Source organism: Mirounga angustirostris, unplaced genomic scaffold, assembly GCF_029215605.1.
Source record: "Mirounga angustirostris isolate CCGP_5_RB_7025 unplaced genomic scaffold, mMirAng1.0.hap1 SCAF_14, whole genome shotgun sequence".
NCBI classification, from domain to species: Eukaryota; Metazoa; Chordata; class Mammalia; order Carnivora; family Phocidae; genus Mirounga; species Mirounga angustirostris.
This window is the reverse complement of record NW_026991722.1, coordinates 90,937,082-90,958,027: the sequence shown is the minus strand read 5'-3', so window position 1 is coordinate 90,958,027 and position 20,946 is coordinate 90,937,082. Positions and strand designations below refer to the sequence as shown.

Below are 20,946 nucleotides of genomic sequence, written 5' to 3'. Positions count from 1 at the left end.
ACCACCCAGGCCAACCGCAGGCTCATGAGAAATAATAAATGGTTGTTATAAGCCACTAAGTTTGGGGGTTTGTTACACAGTTTGGGTTTGTTACGCGGATATCAATAACCTACAACTGCCTCCTCTTCATTCGGGTACCTGCTCAGATGTCACCTCCTCTGAGACAGTCCTTTCTCGATCATCCTGGCCAAAACAGCACACTCCCCACCACTCGCTCTCTATCCCGTTATCCTGTTTCATCCTTCCTGGGCATGTGTTACCATCTGAAATCACAATGTATTCACTCACAGACTTGTTGTCCATCTCCTCCACCAGGCAGCAGGCTCCATGAGGCCAGGGGTCCTAATGGTTTGTTACCTGCCATCTCCCTAGCACCCGTGTGGGGTCTGACACAGGGAAGATGCCACAAATTGGTGGTGGTGGTGGTGAAATCATGTGCCTGCCCCTTGCTGGTGCGGCACTTCAGGGGGCAGAGTGGCAGGCGTGAGCTCCCACATTGCTGAGTCCTCCAAAACCAATGTCCTTAGGAGGTCAGGAAGGCAGGCCAGGTGTCTGGGTTTGTGTCAGGGGCAAGAGCTTCAGGGAGCCCAAGTTGAGCAGGAATGAAAGGAAATTGCCAAAACGTTCATTTTCAGCAGGGGCTCAGATTCAGACCAAGGAGGTCACTGGCTTTCTCCCTCTGTTGCCGATTACCGGCAGCCCAGCCATGCTCTCCTGAAAGATCACAAAGCTGAGAATCTAGGCAATGGGAGACAGTGTCGAGGACACTGAGTCACTTCTCAGGGGCCAAGGGTTTCCGAGTCCCTAACACAAAGCAGATCCTCTGAGCCTACTTTCTCCAGTGCCAAAAAATAGGTAAAGCCACAGCCTCAACTGAGGAAAAACTGCACAGCCAAGAGCAAAAGATGCTCTCAGATGCCCCGTCAAGTTACCATGCTGCGTTCTGTGGGGGCAGCGCGCGCATCACCACTGTCCAAGCCAGGCTGCTCTCAAGCAGGTCCCATGCTGAAATTCTGGCTGCAGTACTGAGTAGCTGTGTGACTTTGGCACGCCACCTAACCTTCCTGAGCACCAGCTTCTGCATCTACAGATGGTGCACAATGAAGACCAAACGTCTAAGGTTGTGATGAGGAGTCAATTAGATTGCACATGCTCAGCACAGCTTCAAGCAACAGAAATGATAAATGGATTGTAGTTCAGTTTGTGAGTATTTCTTCACCTATTCGTGTGCTGGCAGTGGTTGGGTGGGGGGAGCAGTGTGTGGAGAGCAAGGTTTGAATGAGACACGGACCCTTCCCGGGGATTGGAGCCACATTTAGGGGTTGCCTGGCAGGGACTAGGTTTACAGTGTGAACCCCTTGGTCCATGTTGGAAACATTGGAATGCCCGATCCTACTTAGCACTGTTCTCAGGCCTTATGAGAGGACCCCTCAGAGCAGTCCTTCAACCCTCCTGGAGGCCCCCTGGTATGGATAAGGCAATGGTTTGGAGGTAGAGCCCTAGTAAGGATTTAGGAGGCCAGGGTTGGAGGCCCAGCTCTGGCACTAATAAGCTGTGTGACATGGAATAAATCACTTGCCCTCTCTGGGCTATGTCTGGTGTCCTCATCTATAAAATGGGTCATTCGTCCCTGAATTACCAACTCACAGACTGGTTGGAGGATCAGATAATGATTCAGATGCAAGAATGCTTTGGAAAGCATTAGCTGTCTGATGAATAAATCTATTAAAACTGAAAGGACTATGGGAAATCCCTGTAACCTTCTGTTCAGTTTTGCTGTGAACCCAAAACTGCTCTAAAAAAGTCTATTTAAAAAAAAACCCCGGGCGCCTGGGTGGCTCAGTTGGTTAAGCGACTGCCTTCGGCTCAGGTCATGATCCTGGAGTCCTGGGATCGAGTCCCATATCGGGCTCCTTACTCAGCAGGGGGTCTGCTTCTCCCTCTGACCCTCCCCCCTCTCATGTGCTCTCTCTCTCTCATTCTCTCTCTCAAATAAATAAATAAAATCTTTAAAAAAAAAAAAAAACAAACCTGGATTCTCTAGCAAAAACCCTCCAAAGCTTTTAAATTAAGCAATATAATACGAGTTCAAATCCTAGATTGCAACGTGCATGATTCTGGGCAAATGAGTTAATCTCTGGCACTGCCAGAGGCTTGGTTTTTTCTTCTGCAGGAGACAGGAGCCCCGAGGCAAGAGAAAGGCAGGGAAGAAGCTGTCAGATACAAGACAGATGAGATAAAGAGATGAAGCCTACCAGCCTCCCAAACCCCTGGGCAACACATGGAGGAGGGTTCCCCACCTGACTGCGAGCTGAGGTGGGGGCTACCTGTTCCTTTTGCATCCCCTGCACCCCTTTGGATCTCAGCTCCACCCCAGGTAGATGGTGACTCAAGTTCTGCAGAGACTGGTCCCTCTGCCCCTGTTGCCATGGCGCTGCAGCACAGCCTGGCCAATCAGGGAAGAGACGGGTATCTGAGCCTCTGTTGCTAAAGCTGGAGCAGGACGCCTGGCCAATGGGAAGAGCAGCAGAGTGGGGCCACCATGGAAACCTCAGCCCCAAGGTTCCAACTGCGTTTTGTCTCCATGCCTCATTTGCAGGGGCGGCAGGGCGGGGTGGGGGGGGGCGGTGTTAGGCTGGGTTTTCTGCTTTCCTTTTTGGCAAAGAGCATCTCCTAGCCCCGGGAGGACATTCAGGAGTCACAATAGGGGTGCATGACAAGACGCATCTTCAAAGAGTCAGAAAGGACGCCAAGCTTAGCACAGCACAGCTTCGGATGTTCCCTTCGTTATGCTTTCCCCATACGCTCAGTATCACTTGCGTCTTTGATCTTAGCCCATCCCCCTGGATCTACCTAGCCCCATCTGTCCTAAGAAATGGCTGTAGACTGCAGAAAAAAAAAAACCCACCCCCCAAGTAAGAAAAGGAACACAGGGTTTACCCCCAAAAGGATGCTCTTCTGTCCTGTAGCTTTGTGGCTTGGCACAAACTGCCCCACCGCTTCCTCCAGGTGCAGGGTGTGAAGGAGGATCGAGACCAAGGTCAGACACAGGTGCTGCCCCTGTCTATCAAATTTGAAGATTGGGCAAATGGGCTCTGTGATTCCTTTCAGATCTCACATTCTAGACTTAATGCTCTTCAGGCTCTGAAAAAGCAGATCTACAAAGAATAACTTTCCAAGGGGGGGGGGGGCTGTAAATGGTGCCAATGGACACAAATAAGACTCAGGCTGCTTTGTGCCCTTAAAATGCCAGACTAGCAAGGCCATCGGTGGTAGAGCCGAGGCCCGGAGGGGTGCAGCTGCCCCCTCAAGGTCACATGGCTAGCTAGATGCAGAGCCAAGGCTAGAAGCCCTAACTCCCAGGTCCAGCTCTTTAGCTTGTAACGTGCAACCTCGTTAAACCAGCCTTCTCACCCCCGTGCAGGCAACCAGGGAGCTATGCATGCCCATGCTGCCCCACCCCTTATTTTGCAAACATGGGCATAATAACTTCAAGGAAAAGTGTGTCCAACCTGTGCCCCACTCTCTCCAGTCCTTCACTCTGTTGCCTGGCAACAGTTCTATCCAGAAGCCTAGGTGTCATCCTAGAGACCACTCCTTCACCCTCATCCTTCCCACCAAACCTACTGCCTGATCATTTCATCTCCTAAATGGCCTTTGAGTCGCCCACTACTCCCCTCCCCCCACTGCTTTCCCCGGCTGAGGTTCCATCATGAATTTCCTGGACGGCTGTTGGCTTCTCACAGGCTTCCTGCTTTTGCACTTGCTCATCCCATCCCCCACTTTCATTTTCTATAACCACAGCCAGACAGTGTTTTAAAAATACAAATCTGCTCATGTTACCTGAGGCTTGCTTAGAGCCTTTAAGTATAGTAATCAAAATCCTTAACATGCCCCAGAGGCCTTCATTGTCAGGCTGACAACCCCAACTTCATCTTGCCCTTCCATGTGCTCTGCTCTAGCTGCCTGGAACATTCTCACCCCTACCACACCCTCAATTCTTCTAGTTACTCCTCCTCACCCTTTGGCTGTCTGTTCAATGGTCACTTTCTTGGGGAGCCTTTCTTGACCTCCCTGAATCGGTCACATTGCCCTGTTACAGGCCCTCCTGGCACCATGCACGCCTTTCATCTGTACCATATTATCACAGTTGCCGTTTTACACTTGTCCATGTAATTATTTGATTCATATCTGTTAGCCCTGCCCCACTTGTCATAAGCTTCAAAAAGGCAGTGACTTTTTCTTGTTCTATGCCTTAAACATATGGATGAGTGGATGGATGGATGAACAGGTGTATATATGGATGGATGAATGGATGGATGGATGATGGATGGGAGTATGGATGAATGAGTATAGAATGGATGGATGGATGGATAGACAGGTGACTGGGTCTACGTATTACTGGATGATAGGTGGGTGTATAGATGGGTGGGTGTATGGACATATGGATGGATGGATACTCTCATTTTCCCCAATTTACTTAGAACTAATCATATCTCCCTCTATTCTGTGGCTAGCCTTTCTTCCCCTTATTCATCAACATACACCAAGCATGTCTGATGTGCCAGGAATGTGCCCACAGTGTTGTCAGAGCCCAAGAAAAGAGGGATCATCATGCCCTTGCAGCTTATTTTTTATGTGTGTTTTTTATTTTTTGAGAGAGAGAGAGAGTGTGTGTGTGTGTGTGTGCAAGGAGGGAGAGGGGCAGAGGGAGAGAGAGAACCTCAAGCAGGTTTCACAGCCAGCACGGAGCCCAACATAGGGCTCAATCTCACAACCCCTAGATCATGACCTGAGCTGAAATCAAGAGTCGGACACTTAACCAACTGAGCCACCCAGGCGCCCCTGCCCTTGCAATTCAGATATTCATAGCTACTTCCAGTTAACACTTACTACTGTGTGCCAGAGACCACTGAATGCTCTCCTCCTGGGAAACACACTCCTTGCTCTCTACTTATCCAGAGCCTAGCGGTGCCTCAAGGGTCAATTCTTCCCTGATCATCCAGCCCATGCCTGATCTCCCAGCCTCAGAACTGCCCAGCACATAAGTCTGGGCCACTCTTGCTGGTCCTTGCCCACAAACTGCTTCATATCATCCTTTCTCTGTGAGTCTCTTCCTCTCCACCAGACGCTAAGTAAGCTCCCTGGGGACAAGATTCACGTCTCAGGGAAGGCCAGTGTGTGGGCTGGGCATTGTAAACACACTCCCTTATATAATCCTTGCAGGAGCCTGAGGGAGGCATGATTACCCCTATTTTCTTTTTTTTTTTTTTTTTTTTTTTAATATTTTATTTATTTATTTGAGAGAGAATGAGACAGAGCATGAGAGGGGGGAGGATCAGAGGGAGAAGCAGACTCCCCGCCGAGCAGGGAGCCCGATGCGGGACTCGATCCCGGGACTCCAGGATCATGACCTGAGCCGAAGGCAGTCGCCCAACCAACTGAGCCACCCAGGCGCCCCACCCCTATTTTCAATAGGAGGAAACTCTTGCCTGAGGTCACACAGATAGTAAGTGGTAAAAACGGTGCTGAAACCAGGTGGGTTTGAATCTAAGGCCAAGGTCCTTAATTGGCATTCACCCCCAGCCTGAATATTTTCTCCAACAGCCCCGGATGTAGCCGCTCCCCCATCCCCCCCCTCCCCGCCCCCGCCCCGCCGCCTGAATACTGCCTGGGTAGAACGGCCTGGCCTATTGTTGAATACTGGCCTGGCCTATTGTTGAATACTCACCTGTCAAAAACCTTATTCTAGGGGTGCCTAGGGGCATCTGCCTTTGGCTCAGGTCATGATCCCAGGGTCCTGGGATCGAGCCCCGCATTGGGCTCCCTGCTCTGCGGGGAGCCTGCTTCTCCCTCTGCCTCTGCCCCTCTTCCTTGCTTGTGTGTTTTTTCTCTCTCTCAAATAAATAAATAAAATATTAAAAAAAAAACAACAACAAACTTTATCCTAAACCGGGGTGAAGTTTGGGGTCACTGGGTACCAGTTTCAGACAGGCACATTTTGATTTTGCAACTGCTACCCAGTGACCCCATTTCTGCCCCCTGTGCAACCAGAACAAGCATGCCCCCCTTCCACACGGCAGCTTGTCATTAATTTACAACCAGCTCTTATGTCTCCCCTACGTCTTACCGTCTTTGGGGGTGAGAGGGCTGCAGAGAGAGTACTAATCTGGAACTAGAGAGAGCCTGGGTTCTCATCCTGGCTCAGCCACTGTCCACGGACCGGTACATTTCAAAACAAAATTAAGTAGGTGATTTGACAAACAAGGGCATTAAAAAACAAAACAAAACAAAACCCTATCACCACCTCCCATCACCCTCATTTCATAATAGAAAGGGCATCCTGACACATAAAGTAGGGCAGACAATCTGAGAATTCATTTAGCTTTATGAAAACTCCCTACATTGTCCCCATTTCTCTCATTTCACCGTGTCCCGGTACAGACCCTGTTGGGGACTGGCCCAGGTCTACAGCCTGCAAGGACCTCTGCTCCAACCAATTAAAGAAAACGCCATCAGCCAGAAAAACAAGAACAGAGCCCCCTGCCATCAGGACACAGTTTCGAGAGGGAAGGAAAAGCTGAACATGTCTGGCACCATGGGTAGCGGAGCTCAGGAAGCGAGACAGACTTCTCCATTGTGTCACAGCCTCATGTCCAGGTTCTGTCTTGGCTTAGATGAGCAAAGGCCGTCCCTACCCTTGTAACTCTGTGGGCACCCCTGAAAGCATGTGGCAGGCAGGGGCTGCCCAGGACCATGTTGCTCACAGGTGGAACCTACTAGAAGTCAGGAGGACTGCTGCGGCTGGAAGGCCGGTATAAAGCCTGGTCGGTTCTGAGAAGACAGCAGATTTTTCTCTTGGGGCAGATCTGTGCTTGATCTGATCAAAGCCTCCAAAACAAAGGCCTCCTTGCCACTCATTCATTCTCCTATTTATTTACTGTTTATAGAAGGCCTACTGTATGCAAACCTGTGCTAACATCGGCAGGGGCGAAGGTGAGCACGGAATGACTTGGTCTCTGTCCTCATGGGGCTCAGAGTCTATTAGGAAAGGCAGATATTAACCTAAATGTAGGGGATGGGTGCAAACGTATGCGTGTGCCAAGTGCTGGTGCAAAGGCTCATGCTGCCCCGGGAGCGTGAGAATAAGGGAATTGAGCTCGCCGGTGGTCACAGAGGCTGGGGCGGTCATGACCAAGCTGGGATGGGAATGAAGAGCAGGCATCGACTGACCAGGTGAAGGAGGAGGGAAAGCAACTTCCAAGTGCCTGGTGTGGGACGAGCATCCACCACGGGAAGAGCTGAATGGGGCCGGTGGGACCGCACAGGGGGAAAGTGCCAGAAAAGACGTGCAAGAGGCTAAGGCTAGAGAAGGAGGTGCGGGACTCACGGGCTAGTTAAAGGCGCTGGGTCTTTTTCTTAATTGAAATAGGAGACCACTGAAGGGTACTGTAGGCAAAGTGGCACGAGGTAAGTATTAATACTTGACGGCAGAGAGGGAACACCTACCTCCTCCAGGAGGGAAACTGGGGTGGACGTTGACCTGGCTTTGTGCTGATCACTTTGCAACACAGACACATAGCGAACCATTATGTGGGATGCCTGAAACGAACACGGTGTATTACATCAAGTATATATCAATTTAAGGAACCAGTGATGCAGGGCACCTGGGTGGCTTAGTCGGTTAAGCATCCGACTCTTGATCTCAGCTCGGGGCTTGATTTCAGGGTCGTGAGTTCAAGCCCCACGCTGGGCTCCATGCTCCGTGTGGAACCTACTTAAAAAAAAAACCAAACAGTGATGATGGTAGTGATGGTGATAAAACTAATAATAGAAGGGCACCTGGGTGGCTCAGTCGTTAAGCGTCTGCCTTTGGCTCAGGTCATGATCCCAGGGTTCTGGGATCAAGCCTGCTTCTCCCTCTCCCACTCCCCCTGCTTGTGTTCCTTCTCTCGCTGTGTCTCTCTGTCAAATAAATAAATAAAATCTTTAAAAAAAAAACTAATAATAGAGTTAATGTTACTGAACGCCATGTCCCACACACTGCTTTAAGATTCTTTATGCATCGGGCACCTGGGTGACTCAGTCGTTGAGCGTCTGCCTTCGGCTCAGGTCATGATCCCAGGGTCCTGGGATCGAGTCCCACATCAGGCTCCCTGCTCTGCGGGAAGCCTGCTTCTCCCTCTCCCACTCCCCCTGCTTGTGTTCCTGCTCTCGCTATGTCTCTCTCTGTCAAAAAAATAAATAAAATCTAAAAAAAAAAAAAAAAAAAAGATTCTTTATGCATCCATTCATCCAGTCCTCATGTTTGCCCTGTGAGGCGGGCACTATTAATATCCCTGTTTTACAACTGACAAAACGGAGGCACAGAAAGAGTAAATAACTTGCCCAAGGTCACACAGCTTGTAGGTGGTAGAGTTGGCAGATAAGGGAGTGACCTCTGAGCACCTAAAGAAACTGCTCTCGTAAAAAAGTCATAGGACCGGGAAACACTGTCCTACAAGAGACGGCTGGGGACAGCAACCTGTAATAAACTTGATTTGAACAGGCACTCACTGAACACCTACCATGTGCTATGTATTCACATTGAGGTGAGTACTGAGGATTTGGCAGGGACAAAAAACAGTCCCAGAACTTACATTCCAGTGTGGAGAAAAGACAATGCACAAGTGGGCAAACAATGCAGATGATTTCAGTGACGAAAAGGGCTGTAAGGGAGAGATAACAGGGTAGTGTGATGGGCAGTGACAGCAGGGGATGGTGCCTCTCTAGACAAGGAAGGCCTCGCTGAGAAGGCAGCAGGTGACACCAACAATGAGAAAGCAACTCAGCCATGATCTTGGGAAGACGGTTCCAAGAGGGGAGAGTTGTGCAAAGGCCCCAAGGCAGGGACAACCTTGGGGTGTTCACGGAACAGAGAGAAGAGACGCTTCATTGTTCTGAGTGAGCAGGAAGAGATGAGAATGGAGACAGATGCTTCCAGATGCCCAGGCCCCATAGGGCCTTGTGGGCTGTGCAAAAAGTTGGGATTTCATCCCGAATTGATGGGAAGTCACTGGAAGGTTTCAGGCAGGGGAATGGCACAGCCTGTTCTATGTTTAAAAGCGTGTTGGCTGCTGTGAGAAAAATACATTCTTTGAGGCAAAAAAGGACACAGGAGGACAGTCAGGTTGCCGCTGCATCAGATGAAGGTGGAGGTGGTGAGAAGGTCAGATTACAATATATTTTTGCTAATGGATTAGATGTGGGTGGAGTTGAGGGAAGGAAATACAGGATAACTCCAAGGCTTTCTGCCTGAAAAACCGGGTAGATGATGGTACAGTGACTAAAATGGGGAAGACTGTGGGAGGAGCAGGCTTGGGTGGGAGCCGGGAGGACACAGCTAAATCAAGAGTTGTGTTTTACACATATCCAGTTTGTCACCCTCTGAGAGCACTCAGGAGAGGCTGAGAAGACAACTGCACAGACAGGCTGGAGTTCAGAGGTGGGGTCGGGGCTAGAGATCTCAGGTTGAGACCCACGGGCATGGTAAGGTGGTGGTTAGAATCACGGGACTGGGTTGCCCGAGGAAGGAAATGCAGAACAGAGGTCCAGGGCCCACAGCCCGGGATCCTCCAGTGTGTGGAGACTGGACGGAGCCATGGAGACCAGCAAGAGAGGGTGAGGAAGGTGGTGAGCGAAGGAGACCGCAAAGAGAGTCCAGCCTGGCCCAGCTCTCTGCTAAGCTACCTTGTTGTCTCAGGCAAGTTGCTCCCTGTCTCTAGGCCTCAGTTTCCTTTTTGTAAATGGGGGCGGGGGGGGGGTGGTGGCCCTACCCATCGCTGAGGTGGTTCCCCCTGGATCATTGTGTGATACTCCCGTGGCCTCTTGCCAGATGAAGAATCAAAGCTCAGGCTTGACCACTTTGTTTCCAGGCCTTCTACGATGGGCTCTCGCTGGAAGAAATACAAAATACAACAAAACATAGCCCAAAGTCTCACCACCGAGGGGCAGGGGCAGGGCAAGGTTATAGGACCTGGAGTTGAATCCAGATCTTGCGATGTGCCAGCTGGGTGACCCTGATCCTTACAGGTACTTATCTGTACAAGGCAGCCAATAATACCCACGACGAGGGGTTGTTGCTAGAAATAAACCAGGTGGCAAGCCAAGCACCCCACACAGCTCCAGGCATGTGGTCAATGCCACACTTCCTTTCTCCTTCAGGAAGATTTCTTCCCTGAATCAGAAGAAAAGGACTCCAGAGTGGCTCTACCCTTGCCGAGCAATGCAGCTCTCCTGCCGCTCTCCTGCCACTCAGCCCTGGGGCCGCCAGCTCTGTGCCGCCTCTGTCCCTCACCTGCATGGCAGGTGGAGTCTGCCAAGACTGACTGGTCAGCCGGCTGGAGCCTGGGGCCCTGTGGGGGCGGGGAGGCAGGAGGGGGGCATCCGCTTCTAGGGCTTCTAGGGAGCTGGGCCTGGAGCCTGGATTCCTGGCCCGGCTCGGTCACGGTTAGACTAATGGCTACACTTACCAGGCATCTCCAGGGTACCAGATGCCCAACTAGCGCTTTACCTGAGGGTTTTTCAGCAATCCTGCTTGCATGGTGAACATATTCTTATTGAAAAGATGAGGGACCTGAGGTCCAGAGAGGAGAAAGGCTTGTCTGAAGTCACCAGGCCTTCCAGATATTTCTCTTGAAGATGTGTCGAACAGGGGGGGACCCCCTTAAGTAACCTATATCCTGTGTGCGCTGGTCTCTGCTTCCTTCTCCAGCCACACAGGCCCCCAGCCTCTGCCCAGGGCTCACCAAGCTGCTTTCCCTCTTAGGTTCTTCCAGCCGGGAACTAACCCCCTTTCCTCCCAACTCTGCCCATTGCAAGCTCTGCCATCCATCAGATTTCCATGGAAATGCCCAGAAAGCCTTCCCTGGGTCCTAGACTAGGTTGGGGGCTCCCCTTTAACCTCTCACAGCAACCCCTCCTTGGCCTTTGCTGCACTTCTCACAACGAATTATTTCACAACCATAACACTAGAGAGCTATGTAACATTTTGTTGGCCATCCTTCTCCCTCCTGTATCCACGCATGATACCTGGCACATAGACAGCTCTCGATGTTTGTTGACGGGAGAACGACCAAACTTGTGAACATGAATGAGAGAATGAACCACAAGTGAATCTCCCTCTTGCAGTGATGAGCTAGCTGCGATTCTGCCAGGAGACAGAATACTTGTATAAAGGGCCGTCTCCCTTGGAGTCTAAATAACAGAACCTGGGAGAAACAGTGTCTTCCAATCATGCAGAAGCCGCCCAAGGAGGCATGCGCGAGGAGACCCCAAGCCATGTGTGTTGGGAGGTGGACACCCAGCTCCCTGCATGGGTTAGGTCCCCAGACCTTGTCTGTCCCCCCTACCCCCAATCTCGGACCCCAGAGGAGGCCGCCAGTCTCCTGGTTCCTGCAGGAGATGGTGGCAAGGGGGTGGTGGTCAGACTTGCCTTGTGTCGCAAGGGGAAGTGCGCCCCGTTTTACTTCTGCTTTGAGGCAAGACACATCCTGTGTGTCAGACCACCCAGGATTGCTCCTGTCCTAGCGCCAGCCACCAACTGTGGCCAGTGTGGAGATGAGGCACTGGAGAGCCTGGGAATGTGGCCCTCACTGCCATGTGGGGAGCCCAGGCCCCAAGCCCTGAAATCTCTCCTTCCGGGACTTGGCTGCCCCACCATGGAAGCCACCTTCAGTGGGCTTCTTGCTCCCATGCCCCCACTTCTTTCTCTCTAAGGGAAGAGCCCTGGGGGTGGAGAATCCCTGCGTTCAATCCCTCCCCCACCATGTGTGCGCTCAGTAACCTTGGCTAAGTCCGTCCATTTCCGAGACTCAGTTTCTCCTCGGAGGAGTGGGGGTACCACCACCTAGCCGCTTCCCTCGGGCTGTCCTCAGGCTTCTAACACTCGGCCCATGGGCATGCACTTGCTTGGAGTTCACTGTAAGAGCGCTTGCTATTACCTTTCTTCTGCTTTCTGTTGCTCCCTTCTCAAGCTTCAGACTAGCTGGTGCTGGACCAGGTTCCAGGGACATCTGCCAGACACATCCAAAACAGAATGTTTGGTCTCCATGAGGGGAGTATTTACAGGCCTGCCTTAAAATTATGGTATATTTTGTGTGCCATTCGGACCACTTCACAAAGCCGATGGCATTGGGTCTTCAACTCCGATTCCTTGAAAGAGGCAGAAGAAACACCGTCCTTGCCCCACCCCCAAACTTGAGTTCCAACCAGTCAACTTGCTCAGGATCATGCAGGTAGTGGGCATGGAAGTCAGACAAGAACTGCAGGGACTCCACCTGGTTGTGCAAGGTCTCAAAATATTTCATAGAACTTAACCCCCCGGGGTCTCACACCCATCCCCCAGACTCAGCGTGGTTTTGGGAGCTTGGACAGGCTGAAACTGGAACAGGGTTTCTGGCTCACTGAAGAGAAAGGGGATAATGAAAGAGGATCATTCCCCGCCTGTCCCATCAGCGATGCCGGTTGCCTCCTCGGAGCCTGGGTATGTTTAAAGCGGGCTCTTCAGATTTAGGACCAGGAAGAGCAAAGCCTGACAGGTGAGCAAGGTGTCTTGTCTCTGTCCCCTCCTCCCTAAGGTGCGACCCCAGGGCCCAGGCTGGCTCAGGGCTTCCCAACAGTGGACTGTTTGTCACTCTGGTTTGCACCCTGGAACTTGACAACACTAAGCTTCCCTCTGGAAATCAGCTGTTGAAAGTGTGGGCTGAGGTGGGCAGGTTTGGAGAAATTGCTCTCCAGTTTTCTCCCCGTCGGGTTTTGACAGTCACGTTCTCTTGTCTGGTCTGGTGCCAAAGCCGTCCCGCCCTCCAGAATCCCTTCCCCAACCCGTCCTCCTCACCTGCCCGGAGAACTCTTACACAGCCTTCAAATCCCAGGTCAAATGCCCCTTTCTGCAGTCTTCCCAGTTCCTCTGCATAGAATTAGGCCCCCTCCTCTGTTTCTATAGCGCTTTACATCTGTGTCCCTCCACCAAGAGTGCAGGGCTGACATGGGTTCAGTTTTGCATAACTGTTGGCCGAATGAATGAATTCAACCAATGCTAAATGAGCCCCTTTGTGTGACGGGCACTTGCAGTGGAGGACACAAGGATGAGCAAGATGCGCTCTGCCCTTAAGGAGGTTATATCCTGGAGCGCCTGGGTGGCTCAGATGGTTAAGCGTCTGCCTTCGGCTCAGGTCATGATCCCAGGGTCCTGGGATCGAGTCCCACATCGGGCTCCTGCCTCAGTGGGAAGCCTGCTTCTCCCTCTCTCTGCCTCTCTCCCTGCTCACGCTCTATCTCAAATGAATAAATAAAACCTTAAAAAAAAAAAAAGTTCTATGTTATTGGAGAGACAAACTCTATGTACAAGGAAAGAGAAACACAAGAGCCGTGCCACAGCATGTAAACACTCAGTATGGCCAGGATTCTAATCCTGCTTCTGTCCATAACTTGCAGTGTGGCCCTAAGCAGGTCCCTTAGCCACTCTAGCCTTGGCACCTAGCAAGAGTAATGGCTATAGGAGATTGGGCATGGGGCTGCCATCAAGAAAGGATTTAGAGCCCCATAATCAGGGGCAAGTGGCATGTATCTTTTCCTCCAAAGTCACAGGAAGGAGGGGCCTGCCATCTGGACCTCTTCCCCGATCAGAATCTAGTTCAGGGTGTCTCAACCTCAACACTACTGATGTTTGGGACTGAACAATTCTTTGTTGTAGGGGTTGTCCTATGCATTATAGGGTGTTTAAAAGCACCCCTGAGATGCTGGTAGAACTTCCTACAGTTGTGACACCCAAAAGTGTTTCCAGACATTGCCAAATGTCCCTAAAAGGGGGGCCAAAATTGCCCCCAGTTGAGAACCGCTGGCTAGCACCTGGTTCTCCTCCAGTGCTGTATCCGATGATCTGGAAAAGGGGTGGGGGTTTTGAGAAAGCGTCAGGACAAAAATCTCACAGGCCTCTGGCAGAGCCCTGCCCGCCCTCTCAAGCTTGTGTCTGCTCAGCTGCTGATGACACACAGGATGAGGAGAGGCAGGACATTTTGCCCTGTAAAGGGGTGCCTTTCCTAGGACAGCGCCTGGTCACACCTACCTGTTGCTCCCAGACTGCGGGGAAGAGAAGAACCCAGAATGTGAGCTACTGGGGTTGGATGAACAAAGACATTAGGAAAATGTTTCTCTCCCAGGATGCCCTGGGCTTAAAAATAAAATTCTCTGTCTCTTTTTAAGAGACACATGAGTATTAACGGGGAGAAATTGGGCCTGGATAAGCAATCTGGTACAATCCACAGTGCGCAGAGAGGAGGTAAGGGACTCAGCTCCCATCCCAGCTGCCACCAGCCACCTCAGAGACCGACAGGGACTCCCATCCCCTCTTGGCACTCAGCTCTCCTGCCAGTCGAGGAAAGATCTGACATCCTGTGATCCCCAAGGCTTCTCCCAGACTCATTGCCAGAGGAGTTCAGATGAAAATGTCAGGGCTCAGAGAGATGGGTTGCTGGTGGTCATAGAGCCACAACTCTCACCCACCCCTGTGCTTCCCACAAGGGTGGGAAGAGATTTTCTTCCTGAAGGACTATGTGCTGATTCATTGAGGAAACAGATGAATCTTGCTGCAGCCAGAGAAGCAGATGGAGAACAGATCTAAAGACTGGTAGGAATGAGTCCTTGGCGCCTGGCTTTGCCCCCACAACCCGTGCATCCCAGGCCAGGCACTGGGCAAGTGTGTGGCATGGCCTGAAAGCCAGGAGCTGCCCAAAGCACGTGCAGGCTGAAGTCAGGAGCTGTGGGGCTGGAAGGGAAGGAGCAGACAGGGCCTTCCGGGGAGGAGCCTGGAGGTGAGGAAAAGCCACCGGCCCCCGCTCAAAGTCACAGCGTGCTCCCAGCAGAGCGCCTGTATGTGAGGCCACATTCACATGTTACACAGCATCTGTACACCAGCAGGGCTGGACCACACACAGTGCAGTCAGCTGAAAGGAATACGGGACCCCTAGCCAGAGCCCCAGGTCCGAGCAGTGGCGATGCCTCACTGACCCAGCCGAGGGGGTCAGCACAGCAGGCCAGGCTGGGCTCTGGGGTCCCACAGGCCTGATTCCCAGCCCTGCTGTTAGCTGTGTGGCCCTGGGCTTCACTGCCTGGGCCTTCCACTCTCATCTGGTATGATGATGGTTGATAAGATTACCCGATGCAGTGGCACGTAAAGTACCTAGGTTACATTGCCCGGAACACAGCCAACACTCAAGAAATGGAGTGACTGGGGCGCCTGGGTGGCTCAGTCAGTTAAGTGTCTGCCTTCGGCTCAGGTCATGATCTCAGGGTCCTGGGATCGAGCCCTGCATCGGGCTCCCTGCTCAGCGGGGACCCTGCTTTTCCTTCTCCCTCTGCTCCTCCCACCCCACTCGTGCTCTCTCAAATAAATAAAATCTTAAAAAAAAAAAAAAAAGAAAAAGGAGTGACCATTACTATATGTACCTGAAATGTTCGGGCTCACTGTAAATTGGCTTCTATTTAGCTCTCTGTCCCACTATTTCCTATCCATGTTGGCAAAGCCTCACAGACTTCCTCAGTGTGTCAGGCGTATACCATGTGTTTCTTCCTTGTAATACCTCAAGTTTCCATTTTAATTATTTTGATGGGTCTCTTCCTACACAGGGTATATGGGCGTCCATGCCTATCCCATGTAGTACTTGGCAGTTCCTGGCCCAGCCGCGTGAGCTTTGGTGGTCCTGTGCCTTCGGCAGCCCCGTGCAGCCGTCTGTCTGCTGTCAGATGTCATTTCTCTCAGCTGTCAACTATGTTGCCTTTCTGTGTGTGGCTTCTAATCTGCTTTGGTCTAAGAATCAGATTTCCAGGCTAGTTGAAGCTGCGTGTAGAGTACTCAGGGAGAAGCCCAGAGAAGGAATCTGGAACAGGGTTTCTCAAATGGACCACTGAGAACAGAGTGTCTGTTTATAGTGGAGAGTCCCAGACCCCCCCGAATCAGAATCTCTGGGAGAGGCTCTGGAATCTGCAATTTATGCGAACTCTTTCACACGGGAGCACTAGAGAACTAACACAGCTACTACTTCTGCTTTGAAGCCTTCTTGGCTTATTTCCATTCCTTTGGTAGAGGGGAAGGGTGTTATGCTAGCTCATTTCTTTTCCCATCAGGTTTTTCTGCATCTCACACTCTGTGTGGTTCCCCACCCCAGATTCATTTCTACATTCAGGAGGCCGATGGTGCTCCTCAGGTGTCCGAGGGCCTGGGTGCACCCCAGCACAACCACAAAACTGAGAAATGTCTCCAGAGCTGCTCAGCTTCAGGCAACAACCCTGTTCACGACGAGAAGGGGCCAGGGTGGCATGGTCAGAAAGCCCTCTTCCTGCTCTTGGCAACGTGGCACCTCTGACAAGAGAAAAAACTTCTCAGCAGAAGTTCTTGGGACCTAGATAAGGCAGAACGACCATAGCAAATAGTTAGTGGAGTACAGACCTCTGGGCCAAGTGGGGACACTGGGCTCAGCCTCTTGACCACTCTGACTCCTATACATCCCACCAGGTCCAAGGCTACTTCCTCTTTAAAGACTAGCCTGTCCACTCCAGCTCTCTGATTATTCCCTTCTCTAAACTCCCGGGGGTCACAGAGTCTGGGGCAATTTAACAGTTGATGTTGAGGGAGGGCACAATGTTCCAGCCACTGTCCACGCTCTCTACCCACATTCTCTTGTGTGGTTTTCAAGACCCTGGTGATGGTACTAGTGTTTCATTTTACAGATGAGGAAACTGAGGTTCAGAGAGATGCAGTAACTTACTCAGACTCACATGCTGGCAAGTGGCCCTGCTAGAATATGAATCCAGCCACTTGCCTCCTACGCCTGCCCTCTCAACCTCCATACTACTGACTATAATAACCAAATGCTTAGAAAAACACTGGGCCTGGGAACTGGAGGACTGGTCCTTGTCCCAGTGCCACCTAGAGCCTAGGACAGGTCACTCCCTGTTTCCTTAACTGGGAGAAAATGAAAGGGTTGGGCCAGATCTCCAAGAACCCCTCTGCTCTAAGGCCTTGTCTTACTGGACCACCCTCATCCCCGCTTATACTGGGGTGAGCCCAAGGCATGTCATGCATGTATCTGGGCCTTGATGCCCCATTTCTGAACATTAATAAGCGCCCTCCATGACTTAATTTAGGGAACCAGATTGGTGATTGCATCAAGATCCTCCTTACAGTCCATGTGCCCCTCCTTTGTGCTGGACCCTGTGAGGGGCCCTGCCACGTGTACCTGCTCCCTTGGTCTCACCAGCTCACTCACTCGACTCTCAGTGACTAGACAGTGTGCAAGAAGAAATTCTCAGCCTACGGGGCTGAAAGGGGTCAGCAAATAATTACATTGTCACAAGCAGAGAAGAAGAGCAACACTCAAGAGAGGTGTGTGTGGGGGGCGGGGTTGGGAAGAAAGGTGAGGCCATGTCATCTCTATCTAACCCATGAGGAACCACACTCAGGAGACAGAACATTCTTAGCTCTCACAGCGAAGAAATGGCAGAGCTGGGATTTAAACCCAGGTCCTCTTGGCCCCAAGCTTCCTGCCTTTCTCTCTCCACCAAGGAATGGTTATTCACGTTTATACACCTGGTGTGGGGCGTCCAATCTGCACGCACACATCCCTCATGTCTAACCAAATCACACATTTCCCCAGGCTGGGCTCTCTCCGCATTTGGGCAGCAGGCATGGAGGGAGGTGGGTGGGCCTGAGGGACGGGTGATGGTGGAGTTGAACGAGGCTTGAGTTCTACTCCCAGATTCTGGCTTGGACAAGTGGGTGGAAGGAGGTGCTGCTGGTCAGAGAGGAAGAATGTGGGGGAACTAGGATTCAAGGGCATAGGTGTTTCAGGCCCAGCTCTGAAGGGTGAGTGGCTAGCATTCTACTCTCTAAGCCTTCTTTTCCCGGGTCATTTTTGGAAGAGAGGAGGGCGGAAAGTAGGATACTGAGGACCACACATGTCTGTGCCACACGATCTGAGCCGGACAGGCCAGTGGCTGCCACATCCAGCAACATCCAGCAGGAAGCTGGCTCAGAAACAGGGCAAAGAGGACTTTCCATCCGGGAATGTCAGAGCCGCCGGCGTTTGTTTACTGCCTGCTGGGTAGTAAGTGCTTTCATACACCTCTGTCTTCTGGTCCTCTCACCACACTAGCAGACAGTCTCCCATTTTATAAATGAAGGACGTTGACGCTTAACAAAGAGTGAAGGTTTGTCTGAGGGAAGGGAAGGTGAGAAAGGAAAAGAAAATGGGATTTTATCAGGGACCAGTTCCTCACCAGGAATCAACCCGTGTGCTTTCACCTATATTAACAGATGCATTCTCTCAAAATATCTACATGTAGCACAAATAGCTCCAATTTATAGATGAGGAAACGGGCTCCATTAAGTAACTTAAGAACCCCGTGCGGGGAGATTCAGATGCAACACCCAGCACCTGGCCCTTGAGTCCAGAGTTCATTCATTCACTCCATGTATTCAGCCAACATCATTTCTCCAGCATCTGCTATCATGCTGCACATTTAGGAACAAAGAGACAAACAAAATAGGCAAGCTTCCGTCATGCTAGCGTGGAAATGTGCCGAGTGTTGCTGGGGAAGTACAAGGTGCTGTGGGAAGACCTGACAGGTAGCCCACTGTGCTTCTCTGGAGAAGTAACACATGAGCAAAGAGCTGCTGAACGATGACCAGGAGTTAGCAAGGCAGAGTGGGCCTGGAGAGGAGGAGTGTTCTCAGCAGATGGAACAGCATGTGCAAAGGACCTGAGCCGCTAAAGAGTTTGTGATGTTCCAGGTGGCTGGAGGAACAGCCCGGGACCAGATTGTACATGGCTATGTCTAAGATGTTTGAAGTTCAAGTACCCAAAGACGTCTAAATAAGTTTAAATAAGTGGCGGGCACAATCAGAGTGGTTTTTAAATAAGACTGTGAGTGCCAAGTGAAGAATGACCTGGAGGGAAAGCAGAGATGGGTTAGGGGGCTCTCCTAGCCATGCAAGAGGAAGAGGAAGATGAAGGAGGGCTGCGCTGAGCTGGGCGAAGCAGCAGAGGGCCTGGGAAGAAGTGGGTGGATTCGCAAGCTACTGAGGAGGGAAATCAACAGGGCTTGTGTGGAGGGATTGGGGGGAGGGGGGTGGCAGTACCTGTCAGGTCCCCTCTATCCTGCAGCCCCTCACCCCTGCCACCAGCAGGTTAGGGCAGGGTGCTAAGGTTGAGGCACCATGCTGAATCTTATCCCTTTAAGAAGTGGGTTCTAAACCTTGGAGTCAATAGACTTCCTTTTTTTTTTTTTTTTTTTTTAAGAATGCCTTGACATCCGCGTGCCACACCTGGGCTCACCCACTTAGCAAAGATTCACTCCGCCAGCACAAGCCTGCGGCTGCGCCTACTACTATCTGCTCTGCACACCAGGTCTGAAAGAAACGATTTTGCTCTTGCCCAAGGGCCTGTGAAAAGACATCTTTCAGAAAATCCACAGCCAGACTCTCCAAGACAGTGAATTCTGCAGTTCTCCTCACCTTCTGTGGCTGCCTCATTTGCCACTATGTCCCTGGCGATGGGGCCCGACTGCCCAGCCGAGGATGGGACCGCCGCTGCCAGGAACCAGCTGGGGGCCAGAGATCCTGCATGTGGCACTTTATTCCTGCTTCTGATATGTACAGGTATATACAGTTGGTGTGAGCCTATGGTACACTATTTCACAAAATTATCTTACATCCTGTGCACACTTTCGGGCGGGAAGTGGCAGACGGCTCCGAAAAGCCCACGGCTGGCAGAGGGAAAGGATGCTCCCAGGAGCCACCCCCTCTCCAAGGACATTCATGGGGGCTGCTCACCCCCCGCCCCCAGTACTGAGGTCCTCCCACGGACCATCTGGGCCTCCCACCTGCTCTCAGCACTCGTTTCTTCCTGAGTCTTTCTCCTCGAGGGGAAGAACATTTCGTGGGGTGGGGTGGGGTGGGGGAGAACAAGCAGCAACGGCCCCCACTCACCGGCAGGGGCACTGCCGCCTGCCGCCCAAAGCCCGCCTGCCCCTACTGGACATGGACAGCAAGAGCCAAACCCTCCCTGCGCTTGGACCCGGGCGTGGCCTGGCCTCATGGGGCGCTGGCATGCATCTTCTCCAGGCAGCTTGTCCAGAACGTGACCAGCCGGTTGTCGCGGTTGATGCAGAAGTCCGTGAAATCCCTGAGCAGCCGATCTGCGAACTTCTCGTCCCCCGTGGCACTAGAGCGCCACGTCTTGGTCAGCATGGTGTTGTAGGCCCAGTTGTAGCCAACCCGCTCGTCACAGAACATGCTCTGGCTGGTGGAGCTCGTGGAGTTCCGCCGCCGCCGCTGCCCCGAGAACTTGCGCCTGGAGTAGGGCAGCTGCAGGAACACTGTTCCTGAGGAGCAAGGGGAGGCCCCGTGTCACCGCCACCAGGAGGGCCCCCCCTCCCCAGGCGGCTGCGGCAGCTTGGCAGACACAGGCTCAGTGAAGGGGAGGAGCCCCCGTGCACAGGCTCCCACCGCAGGGACCCACCTGCCCCACGTTTCGCCTGGAGAGTCTCACCTGTAACGTGGATGTACTGAGGCTTGTTCTCGGCAGGGAAGTTAAAAGCAGAGGCGGAATATTTATCTTGCACAAACCCAAACCTAAGGACAGGAAGACAGACAGATTAGGGCCTTCTTAGATAAAGGGACAGGGGGAGCAAATGTGGCCAAGAGGACTTTCTGACAGCCTGAGCTACAGGGACCTGGGAAAATCTCTTTCAAGACAGAACATTCAGGCTGCTTGTTTTCCCTCACCAGACCTCCTCCTGCCAGGCCTCCAGTCATCTCCAAGTGGCTGAGAACCCTCTTACCAGCTGCACTCCACACCCAGCCCTGTCTCTGCCCTCTACCCCTCCCCCTGCATGCCCCCCAGCTGT

The 20,946-nt window shown here is 52.0% G+C and overlaps 1 protein-coding gene and 1 long non-coding RNA gene across 11 annotated transcripts in view; one reads left to right on the top strand and one right to left on the bottom strand.

Annotated features, from left to right (window-relative positions):
• The window catches only part of LOC135362583 (uncharacterized), a 33,875-nt gene that overhangs the window by 11,616 nt on the left and 1,313 nt on the right, over positions 1-20,946 (top strand). Inside the window, exon 2 of the long non-coding RNA XR_010407463.1 lies at positions 19,338-19,696. This is a non-coding gene — a long non-coding RNA (uncharacterized LOC135362583). The remainder of the gene's footprint in view (positions 1-19,337; positions 19,697-20,946) is intronic.
• The window catches only part of DEPDC5 (DEP domain containing 5, GATOR1 subcomplex subunit), a 127,570-nt gene continuing 120,761 nt past the window's right edge, over positions 14,138-20,946 (bottom strand). For 7 of the 10 annotated variants that reach the window (XM_064578745.1, XM_064578746.1, XM_045887244.3 and 4 more), the window contains 2 exons: positions 20,589-20,671; positions 19,977-20,421 (listed from right to left, as the gene is read on the bottom strand). In XM_064578745.1, coding sequence (XP_064434815.1) covers positions 20,132-20,421; positions 20,589-20,671 — 373 coding nt within the window. In that variant the 3' untranslated portion in view covers positions 19,977-20,131. Of the gene's footprint in view, positions 18,253-19,552; positions 20,422-20,588; positions 20,672-20,946 lie in introns of those variants that run through there. The other 3 variants (XR_010407456.1, XR_010407457.1, XR_010407458.1) reach the window with 3 other exon arrangements.